Below are 12,294 nucleotides of genomic sequence, written 5' to 3' on the forward strand. Positions count from 1 at the left end.
CCAAGAGTGAATAATTTCTAGTAAGTTACTTCTATGTTACTTGTAATAAAACATATAAAATACACAAAAGGATAAAGTTAGAGAGCATTGGTTAAATAAGATTAGAGGGCATTTGTTACATAGGATAAGCCTGCTTGATTTCTCACTGGGAAATTTTATGCTTTCTGCCATTTCTGTTCACAATTGGTAATGTAGAGAATTTAGTGCTTTAGAGAACACTAAACTTCCTAACTCAGAGGCTGTGGTCCATTTGCATCATACCTAGCACCACTTACAGGGAATAAGGTCTCAAAATTATCGGTAGTACAAAAAATTGGACAATGAAAAATTATCAAGGGACTTCATTGTGACATTGATAGGTTAGTGTAATATCTGGAGAGATTGTAGTTGCAATTTAATGTGGATAAATGTGTTACTGCAAAGAGACCGCAGGCTGGGAATCATTAGAAAGGATCAGGGGCTCAAATTTAGAAGTCTTCAAAAGTGAAAGTACTGGCAGATAAAAAATTTGTCATTTACTGAAATCATTCTGGGTTATACTTGGTCAGATTGAGAGACTAAAGGAGTAATTGTATACATGTGTGTAGTTTAGGCTGTACCCTGAGTGCTCAGTGCTGCCTACAGTACTTCACAACATATAGGCAAAATGTTGACAAACTAAGCATGTGGTACCAATTGACTCAAAGAATAGCAGCTGCAACAGGAGTATCTTCTTGCAACCCAAGGAGCTGTGACTGTCAATCTTATTCTCCATTCACTGAGTAAACTAACTTTTATTATGCCTGTCAATGGGAAAATCCATGACTTTAGTGGAGAGACACAAGTGGGAGAAGGCCAGAGATTAGAAAGCTGGTTCTGTGAGGTGCTACTCTGCCACCCGTGAGACAAAGGTGATTAGTGACTACGATTTAATTCCCAGTTGCACTGTTTCACTTTCAATCTAAAAATCAATAGATATTTCACTTTGTCTCATTGACTTAAAGGAGCCTAATTTTTGAAACAAAATAGAATGCATGGCTGTAGATCAGGGATAGATCTCCAGGCATGGATATTTCACAAGGAATATTATCAATAAATGGTTGAATTAAGGGAGTACGAGGCTATCATGCAAAGAACAGGAATGGAATAAATGCTGTAGTTTTAGAATCCCAAGGCTCAGCAAGTTCCCTCTCTGCTGTTATCCTTTTGGCTGTTAAAACACCAAATATCGAACATTCTAGCAAAGTACACATTGTAAAATTTGGATATAGTGCACTGAAGCGCATGTATGTAGTATGATATTCAGTAACACTTCCTCTCTGCAGGGCTCAATGTTAACATAGGACACAAGGAAACAAACACACAAAGCAATCCCCAGGGTTCCAAATGTGGACTTTTCATCCAGATTTAATAACCAAAAATTAAATGCCCAAATCCTAGATAATACCAGCAATAAAACAAATACAGATGAGTTCTGTACACTCAATTAACAACGGAGCCAGAATCAGTCATTAGAAATATACAAAATGACAGCGCACTGCACCTTTTAACAGCCATTCAACAATCGAGAATGCTCCTACCCTTAAAGATACAAATAATATTTTGCCCCATGTGAAAGTGACTTTACTTTTTAATGAGATTTCAATATTTCAAGTCTGCAATTTCTTTCTTTCAAAGGAGTGTTTTGGAGATTTAAGGCCCTGATACCAGATAGAGTGCACACTGCAGAATGCAGTGACAGCATTGCACATCACCATCAACTAATTTACACAGAACATCCGAGGAGCAAGCCATTTCCCTCATTACCACATGTACAGTTGAAGTCAGAAGTTTACATACACTTAGGTTGAAGTCATTAAAACTCATTGTTTAACCATTCCACAGATTTCATATTAGCAGACTATAGTTTTAGCAAGATGTTGTGGACATCTACTTTGTGCATGACACCAGTAATTTTTCCAACAATTGTTTACAGACAGATTATTTCACTTTTAATTGACTATATCACAATTCCAGTGGGTCAGAAGTTTACAAACATAATCAAAAGAAATCAGCCACCTCGGAAAAAAAATTGTGGACATCCACAAGCCTGGTTACCCTTGGGAGCAATTTCTAAATGCCTGAAGATACCACATTCATCTATACAAACAATAGTATGCAAGTATAAACACTATGGGACCACGCAGCTGTCATACCGCTCAGGAAGGAGATGCATTCTGTCTCCTAGAGATGAACGTACTTTGGCACAACAAGTGCAAATCAATCCCAGAACAACAGCAAAGGACCTTGTGAAGATGCTGGAGGAAACAGGTAGACAATTATCTATATCCACAGTAAAATGAGTCCTATATCGACATAACCTGAAAGGCTACTCAGCAAGGAAGTTGTGGCAAAATTGCTTAAGGACAACAAAGTTGAGGTATTGGAGTGGCTATCACAAAGCCCTGACCTCAATCCGATAGAAAATTTGTGGGCAGACCTGAAAAAGCGTGTGCGAGCAAGGAGGCCTACAAACCTGACTCAGTTACACCAGTTCTGTCTGGAGGAATGGAACAAAATTCCAGCAACTTATTGTGAGAAGCTTGTGGAAGGCTACCCAAAACGTTAGACCCAAGTTAAACAATTTAAAGGCAATGTTACCAAATACTAACAAAGTGTATGTAAACTTCTAACCCACTGAGAATATGATAAAAGAAATAACAGCTAAATAATCTCTATTATTATTCTGACATTTCACTTTCTTAAAATAGTGATCCTAACTGACTTAAGTCAGGGAATATTTTCTAGGATTAAATGTCAGGAATTGTGAAAAACTGAGTCTAAATATATTTGGCTAAGGTGTATGTAAACTTCTGACTTCAACTGTACAATTCTGACCATAGTCTCTTGTGGCCATTCTACTGAGACCAAATAAAAAGCAACTCAGAGTAAAGGGGCACTGTCTATGTTTAATTAAATTTAGGGAAACTTTATTTTGCCAGGAATGAGAAAGACTACAGCTTTGAAGAAAGACCAGAAGAAACCCATTTTTGTCTGTGAGACCATTTTTTTCCCATTCATTGAATAGACATTGCATTTGTAAAGTTTGGATTTGCCAACCAATCCACCAACAATTTTTGCAGGAATTGGGCCAGAATTGAACCTTTCAGCACTGCGATATAATAATTCCACCTTCTGTTCTTCAGTTCTTCTGTTGTGTTATTCTGCTGCCGCTGCTTTTGATCAACTTCCACTTGTGTTGTCACACACCTTCCAGTTCAAGAGGCAGGAAATGTCATTCATCTGCAGGGAAATTTGACTGAGACTGAATCGGCAGCAATCCACAGTGTCCCACAACAGCATAAACAAAATACAGATCACATTTTCTGTTTCACCAAAAAGTAACAATTCCTCTTTGAAATGGGAAAACACAACATAACAGCACACAAAAAAAGTTTCTTAATACAGACTTTAATTCAGATGTATTTTGTCAGATTATTCTCCAGTAAGCTTGCTGTCCATATTGTACTGCCCTTGCTTGTGTACTGGCTTGCTTATCACATAGACAGCTGCGATGTAACATCCGTGGTTGATCCTGACCAAAGGAGGGCTTCACTCCCCAGTAGCAGGAAAGGCAGCATAAACTAGGAAACTGACTGCACAAGACCTGCTCCTTTTAAGGTAAAAAGTGAAATCTTATATCGAAGGCAGCACAGTAGAGCATCATATTGCACCAGAATGGACAGGTTAACATTCCAACTATCCTGAAAAGCCTCAAGTCCACCAAAGAAGTAGACAAGGTCATCATAACAATTCCTATACCTGCTAAACCTTTCAATAACTGGAGTTTAACAATGTAAAAGAATTATCCAACAAATCTAGCAAAGAAACTCTGTTTAGTGAGAAATACTTTCAATAATGCTGTGTGCTGTTATGAAAAGGGAATTGGGTAAAAGTATGCAAGTTTTCAAGTCAGTGCTCAAGAAAGAACACGGACTAACTGGTTCTTTCAATGAGTGAGCTCACACTCAATGGACCACTTGACTTCCCTCTGAGCTGCTTGTAAACTATGACAGCATGCTACCTCCTACTCTCCCTGCTCTCAAAACAAGTTATTTGCATTCCACCAGTTCCGAAAGGTGCCACACTTCTGCACATTTTACCTGATATTATTCTACCAATCTCACTTTCTGTTATTCTGCTCTACTTAGCACAACCTGAGGGGAACATTAGCAGAGTAGGGAATGGTTACTGTGTGGAGTTTCTCCAAAATTGTCTACAGCCCTCTAGACAAATGGCCTGAGCCAGTCAACGCACATCAGGACACCTTCCCCGCCCCCCCTGCACTCTACCCTTCCCGTCCCCTCCACCCTCACCCTGCCCAAATAAAAGGACAAAATAGGCGCCTTTGTGTTCGACTCTAGATCACTTTGCACCACGACTGGGCTCACCTAGAAAAAGGAAACATTACTGAGCAACCACAGCACGCAAGGCTTTCATGTACAGTAAAAACAATACCATTGAAAAACATTAGTCCTTCAACACTGATTATTATTAAAATAATTATACAACCAAAAAAAATGCATCAACTCATAACAATTTGTTTCTGCGCTGGTGTTTGCTACAGGAACATGGGTCAAGAATGTCACCACAGACGGTGTCATCTTTTTTTAACCACCACATTGTTAAAAAATATAATGGGTGCAACGCGCTACTCCTCACCCCCGCTACCGTTCAGTGTTAATAGTTCCCGTCTGGGAGGGAGCACGGCACAATAATTCTGCTTGCTTTACCAGAGTCCTGGGAACAAGGTAGAACAGGTATATTTGTTGGATAATGAGGTGCACGCTGAAGAGGCTGGATAATCAAAGGGCTTCAGGTCATTGGTTTGCTCCTGTGATTTGGTGCTTCACCAACTAACTTAGAGAATAAGGACTGGTGCTTGTTGCATGGGAAAATCCATGGTTGAATCAAATAAGTTGTACACAAAAAAACATCAAGGAAAGAATTACCAATTTCATCCCTGGTACTAAGGGGTGCTGGCGATTAACTGCATAATTTGGTGGTTTCATTTTCGACGGGGTTGACGAGTTTGGCATTGAATGCCTGGAGGGAGGCTTGAATTCTGACCACCTCACTGGTGGTCAGCTTCAACCGATGGCGGAGCAGGCAGGTGAAGAGGTCCAGCCGCTGGTGGCTGTAGGGGGACAGACGGTTCACTCGGTCTCGTATCTCCAGCAGCTGAAGCAGGGCGGAGTCCTGCGAGCCCTGGGTGTACGGGTAATCCAGCTGCAGGATCAAGTCCCGAATGGCATCAGGGTCGAAGTGCATGCTGTAACCGAACACCTGGGCGTGGCTGATCTTCATGTAGCCCAGATTCCTGGAAGGGTCGATGAACTCTAGCGGCTCATAGAACAGGCTCTCGTTGCCGCTGGACTTGATGCGGCTCCTCAAGTAGATGTGGACTGTTTCAAAGAAGGTCTTCCACTTGTTGCCCAGTATCAGAGTCCAGTTGTAACACTGAAGAGGCACATCCACCTTAGTCCGCTCCCAGTCTGGGTAGTTGTCTTCATTGACGGGCATGAACCAGCTCTCTGAGTGACTACCTCCAAAGGGATTCACATAGATAGCCAGCACTGGTTCCAATGTACTATTTTTAGTCAAACAGATTTGTATGGTCATGCCCAAGATCATATGGACAAAATTGGTCTTGTACTTGTTGCTCTTCAGTGTTAGGAGCATACGCTTTCTCCAGGAGGGATCGAACCAGCTGTTGAGGCGCATGTCATTGCTGATGAAGATGGCCGGCACAATGATCTTGCTATCTCGCTTCTGCAGCAGGTACCTAATCTCCATGTCCCGCAGGTCCTGCTCGGTCTCAAAGCCGATGTACTGCTCAGTGGAGTCAGCCACTTCCGGCCGGCAGGCCCCCTGGGCCAGCATGTAGCCTTCGTTGCAGCCGCCACAGCGGGTGCGATTATCAGCAGCACACACCACACAGGATGTCCCCTCACCCACCACACACGGGATGGGCTTCTGGCAGCTCAGCTGGTCGTAGGGGCAGGTGCAGCTCCGGCTCTCCTCTGAGAAGATCCCGGCCAGGCTGTTGTCTGTGCAGTACAAGAAGGACTGGACGCGATTAAGCCAATAGGTCATGGCCCTGTGGAGAGGAAACACAAACCAAGTACCATGATAAGCTAAAAGTGCACACCATTCAAACAGCAACTTGCATTGGCAAAGCTCCTTTACACCCAAAAATAATCCAACTTGTAAGGGACATCATTAAATAAAAGTATTAATGTTTTTCTTTTTATTTTATTTAGAGATACGTCATGGAATAGGCTCTTCCAGTCTACGAGCCCCGCCACCAGTAATCCTTGATTTAGCCATAGACTAATCATCTAATAATTTACAATGACCAATTAACCTAGTAACTGATACGTCTTTGGAGTTTGGGAGGAAACCAGAGCAGTTGGAAGTCTTTGTGCAGTATCCCCTAAAGATTAACTTGCGGTTGAGTCAGCAGTAAGGAAGACAAATACAAAGTTGGCATTCATTTTTGAAATGATATGAATACAAAAGCAGAGATATAATGCTGAGGCTTTGTAAGGCATTGGTCAGACTGCATGGAGTAGTGTAAGGAGTTTCGGGCCCCTTATCTAAGGAACAATGTGCCAGTATTGGAGAGGGTCCAGAGGAGATTTACAAGAATGATTCTGCAGATAAAAGGGTTAACATATGAGGAGTGTTTAACATAGAACATAGACAATAGAATAGTACAGCACATTACAGGCCCTTCGGCCCACAATGTTGTGCCGACCCTCAAACCCTGCCTCCTGTATAAACCCCCACCTTAAATTCCTCCATATACCTGTCTAGTAGTCTCTTAAACTTCACTAGTGTGTCTACCTACATCACTGACTCAGGCAGTGCATTCCACGCACCAACCACTCTCTGAAAAACCTTCCTCTAATATCCCCCTTGAACTTCCCTCCCCTTACCTTAAAGCCATGTCCTCTTGTACTGAGCAGTGATGCCCTGGGGAAGAGGCGCTGGCTGTCCACTCTGTCTATTCCTCTCAATATCTTGTACACCTCTATCATGTCTCCTCTCATCCTCCTCCTCTCCAAAGAGTAAAGCCCAAGCTCCCTTAATCTCTGATCATAATCCTTACTCTCTAAACCAGGCAGCATCCTGGTAGATCTTCTCTGTGCCCTTTTCAATGCTTCCGCATCCTTCTTATAGTGAGGCGACCAGAACTGGACACAGTACTCCAAGTGTGGCCTAACTAGAGTTTTATAGAGCTGCAGCATTACATCATGTCTCTTAAACTCTATCCCTCTACTTATGAAAGCTAACACCCCATAAGCTTTCTTAACTACCCTATCTCCCTGTGAGGCAACTTTCAGGGATCTGTGGACATGTACCCCCAGATCCCTCTGCTCCTCCATACTACCAAGTATCCTGCCATTTACTTTGTACTCTGCCTTGGAGTTTGTCCTTCCAAAATGTACCACCTCACGCTTCTCTGGGTTGAACTCCATCTGCCACTTCTTAGCCCACTTCTGTATCCTATCAATGTCTCTCTGCAATCTTCAACAATCCTCTACACTATCTACAACACCACCAACCTTTGTGTCGTCTGCAAACTTGCCAACCCACCCTTCTACCCCCACATCCAGGTCGTTAATAAAAATCATGAAAAGTAGCGGTCCCAGAACAGATCCTTGTGGGACACCACTAGTCACAACCCTCCAATCTGAATGTACTCCCTCCACCACGACCCTCTGCCTTCTGCAGGCAAGCCAATTCTGAATCCACCTGGCCAATCTTCCCTGGATCCCATGCCTTCTGACTTTCTGAATAAGCCTACCATGTGGAACCTTGTCAAATGCCTTACTAAAATCCATGTAGATCACATCCACTGCACTACTCTCATCTATTTGCCTGGTCACCTCCTCAAAGAACTCTATCAGGCTTGTTAGGCACGATCTGCCCTTCACAAAGCCATGCTGACTGTCCCTGATCAGACCATGATTCTCTAAATGCCCATAGATCCTATCTCTAAGAATCGTTTCCAACAGCTTTCTCACCACAGACACAAGATTCACTGATCTATAATTACCTGGACTATCCCTACTACCTTTTTTGTACAAGGGGACAATATTCGTCTCCCTCCAATCCTCCGGTACCATTCCCTTGGACAATGAGGACATAAAAATCCTAGCCAGAGGTTCCGCAATCTCTTCCCTCGCCTCGTGGAGCAGCCTGGGGAATATTCCGTCAGGCCCCGGGGACTTATCCGTCTAATGTATTTTAACAACTCCAACACCTCCTCTCCCTTAATATCAACATGCTCCAGAACATCAACCTCACTCATATTGTCCTCACCGTCATCAAGTTCCCTCTCAGTGGTGAATACCGAAGAGAAGTATTCATTGAGGACCTCGCTCACTTCCACAGCCTCCAGGCACATCTTCCCACTTTTATCTCTAATCCATCCTACCTTCACTCCTGTCATCCTTTTGTTCTTCACATAATTGTAGAATGCCTTGGGGTTTTCCTTTACCCTACTCGCCAAGGCCTTCTCATGCCCCCTTCTTGCTCTTCTCAGCCCCTTCTTAAGTTCCTTTCTTGCTACCCTATATTCCTCAATAGACCAATCTGATCCTTGCTTCCTAAACCTCATGTATGCTGCCTTCTTCCACCTGACTAGATTTTCCACTTCACTTGTCACCCTTGGTTCCTTCACCCTACCATTCTTTATATTCCTCACTGGGACAAAGTTATCCCTAACATCCTGCAAGAGATCCTAAAACATGTCCATGCACATGTCCATAGTACATTTCCCTGCAAAAACATCATCCCAGTTCACACCCGCAAGTTCTAGCCTTATAGCCTCATAATTTGCCCTTCCCCAATTAAAAGTTTTCCTGTCCTCTCTGATTCTATCCTTTGCCATGATAATGCTAAAGGTCAGGGAGCAGTGATCACTGTCCCCCAGATCCTCACCCACTGACAAATCTGTGACCTGACCCGGTTCGTTACCCAATACTAGATCTAGTATGGCATTCCCCCTAGTCAGCCTGTCAACATACTGTGACAGGAATCTATCCTGGACACACTTAACAAACTCTGCCCCATCTAAACCCTTGGAACTAATCAAGTGCCAATCAATATTAGGGAAGTTAAAGTCACCCATGATAACAACCCTGTTATTTTTGCACCTTTCCAAAATCTGCCTCCCAATCTGCTCCTCAGTATCTCTGCTGCTACCAGGGGGCCTATAGAATGTTCCTGACTTCCACCCATACTGACTCAGAAGAGGATCCTGCTACATTACCCACCCTTTCTGCAGCTGTAATAGTATCTCTAACCAGTAATGCCACCCTCCTCCTTTTCTCCCCCCTCTCTATCCCTTTTAAAGCACTGAAATCCAGGAATATTGAGAATCCATTCCTGCCCTGGTGCCAGCCAAGTCTCCGTAACGACCACTACATCATAATTCCATGTATGTATCCAAGCTCTCAGTTCATCACCTTTGTTCATGGGATAAGTGTTTGTTGATGAGTGTTTGTACCTGCTGGAGTTTAGAAGAATGTAGGGTGATCTCATTGAAACCTATTGTATATTGAAAGGCCTAGATAGAGTGTATGCAGAGAGGATGTTCCCTATAGTAGGTGTCTGCAGGACCAGAGAGCACAGCCTCAGAATAGAGGGATGCTGATTTAGAACAGATTTGAGAAGGAATTTCTTTAGCCATGGACTGCTGATTCTGTGGAATTCACTTCCGCAGCAGTCATGAAGGCCGAGGCATTGGGTATATTTAAAACAGAGGTTGATAGGTTCTTGGTTAGTCAGGGTGTCAAAGGTTATGAGGAGAAGGCAGAGGAATGGGGTTGAGAGAGGAAAAGGATCAGCCATGATGGAATGGCAGAGCAGACTCAAGGGGCTGTGTGGTCGAATTCTGCCCCTATGTCATATGGTCTTACGGACAAATGCAACTTGATGGGCTGGATTCTTCCAAAGTTTCTGTTTTTGTTTCAGATTCTGGTTTCTTTGGTTTTATTGGTTTTCTAGAGGAAAATGTTTAAGGAATCGACACAGAGGCTACAGTCCTGGTTAAGGTCCAACTGCTGATACTGGAGAGATGAAAATCAGATAGGTGCAAGAGCCTGGCAATAGAGAACAGTGGGATTGGAAAAGAGAAGGGATGGGTAAGGCCACCCCTGTAAACACACAGAGGAAACTAATAAGTTGCAATGCCAGCCATTCAGAAAAACTTAATTTAATCATTAGTTTAAGCAGAGCTTTTGGTTTCTAATAATTCCCATAATTTCTTTATGCCATTGGAAAACATTTCCAATTCTCAAAGCAATTCCATCTATCCCAATCCCCCACTTATAGCCTGTAACCTTTGCTGATTCATGTGATCAATGTTCACCGGTACTAGGATCATTTACAGTAAGCCATTAACCTTCCAACCAGCCTTTTTGTGACGAAGGAGCTAAAACATCTGGGGGAACCCACATGGAAAATGGAATAAAAGTACAAACTTCACGCAGGCAGCAGCCAAGGCTACAACTGAACTTGGGTTTCTGGAGCTGCCAGCCAGCATTATTGAGCTCAGCCAAAGAGGGCACCACAGTGTGGCTCAGCTGCCACCCAAAAGAAAGGTTGACTGTGACTCCTGAACCAGCCTTCTGCCCAGACAATCCTTTGCTGTTCTCATAATCTAGACACTACAGGGAGACTGGTCTGAAATCTGCTGGGACACCACACTAATCCAGCAGTTTGGAGATACTTATTCAGTTTATAGAGCCATACATAAATGATAGAGTTGATTGTTGTCAGAGGCTTACATGCACAGGGTTTAAATGCCTTGAAAATGTGCTTTTTGCCGCAGCAGTCCAGTATATTACAAGATGAAGACAAACATAAATTAACATAAAATGAACAAAATTTACATGCATATAGACTAAACAAAGACACCAGTATAAAATTGAGTAAGAGAGAGAATAAAATAATCTAAGGTAGTGCTATGGTTTTTCAGGTCAGTTCAAAACAAAGATGGCAGTGGGAAAGAAGCTGTTGTTGCACCTTGAGGTGAGGGTCCTCTGCCTCCTGTGCCTCCCGCCTGATAGCAACATTGGAAAGAGGGCCTGGCCAGAAACTGTTGAGGTAGGGAACCCATTACAAATTCCAAAACCATGATGGGAAGCTTTTTGATGTACATAGATATTAAAGACTAGGGTAAAAAAACTAGGGTATGATCTGACTGCATGTTTGATTCTGGTTTTGAAAGCTGAAAGACCTAATGCTGTTAACGTCACCTCTGAACAGTCTGGAAAACAATAGCTACACTCTTGTGAGCTGCATTTGGAAGTATTCATGCTGATTTCCCAATAGTTATAATTTCACCTTGGAGTAGTCATCAGTGCAATCTGCACTATTTATGCTGAACTAATCTTTTGACCAAGTTATAGATAAAGACGCATGTGCAAATGGGTCCAATTTTTAAGTTAGCACTTGTAAGATGATGGACAGGATCTACCAGTCTATAAGGACAAAGTGTCAAATACAAATCCAAGCAGTATTTAGTATCCAAATCCATCTCCCAGCATAACATAGTGCTATGATGCACTTCCTCTCAAATATAGACAGCACTGCAATGCAGAGCTTGTTGAACAAGACTGAACAATATTAAGCTAAAATAAAAGTGCCTTTGACAGCTGCAGAGGCTGTGCATTAAATAAGTTTGGTGTAACAATCTATTTTCTAGTTCAAAGTTTGAAAAAAAGCCATTGATAAATTGTGTAAATGGCATGAAATCAATAAATTCTCTGAAAGAGGTGATGAGGCTGGTTAGTTCTAGGAATGTAGAGGCAGGGTTAAAAGAATAAGTTCTGCTTTTCTCTATTTTGGTGTCATCAGGTACATGACTGGGGCAAAACAGAGGCTGAGTTACTACGTATCAGTTCATGGTTCACTTGCTTTCAAGACATTCAACAGGGCACAGTACAAGAATCTTTAATCTGACACAGCTGATTTTCTGGCTATGGTCCACTTAGTGTTGACAACCAGTGATAGTAGTAGAAGTCTTGGGATTCATGTTATCATAAGCAAGGAAAAACCCTGCCTCTGTTCCCTGTCCTGAAAATAATTCCTTGTAGTTGGAATAGAACAACACACATGTAAGCGTGGATGTACAGTTGCACAGACATGGACAAACGAGTACATAAATTTGTGCTCTGACAATGCAGGTTGTCAGAGACATACTAAAAAGATGAACTGAACCAGCAGGCTTAGGCTTTGTGCATTTGCATCAGTTTCTTC

At 42.5% G+C, this 12,294-nt stretch overlaps 1 protein-coding gene across 8 annotated transcripts in view; it reads right to left on the reverse strand.

Annotated features, from left to right (window-relative positions):
* Window positions 1–1,359: 1,359 nt before the first annotated feature.
* LOC140737271 (BMP/retinoic acid-inducible neural-specific protein 3-like) overlaps window positions 1,360–12,294 on the reverse strand; it is a 218,345-nt gene continuing 207,410 nt past the window's right edge. For all 8 annotated transcript variants that reach the window (XM_073063622.1, XM_073063621.1, XM_073063620.1 and 5 more), the window contains one exon: window positions 1,360–6,118. In XM_073063622.1, coding sequence (XP_072919723.1) covers window positions 5,005–6,118 — 1,114 coding nt within the window. In that variant the 3' untranslated portion in view covers window positions 1,360–5,004. The remainder of the gene's footprint in view (window positions 6,119–12,294) is intronic.

Source organism: Hemitrygon akajei, chromosome 12 (genome assembly GCF_048418815.1).
Source record: "Hemitrygon akajei chromosome 12, sHemAka1.3, whole genome shotgun sequence".
Taxonomy (NCBI): domain Eukaryota; kingdom Metazoa; phylum Chordata; class Chondrichthyes; order Myliobatiformes; family Dasyatidae; genus Hemitrygon; species Hemitrygon akajei.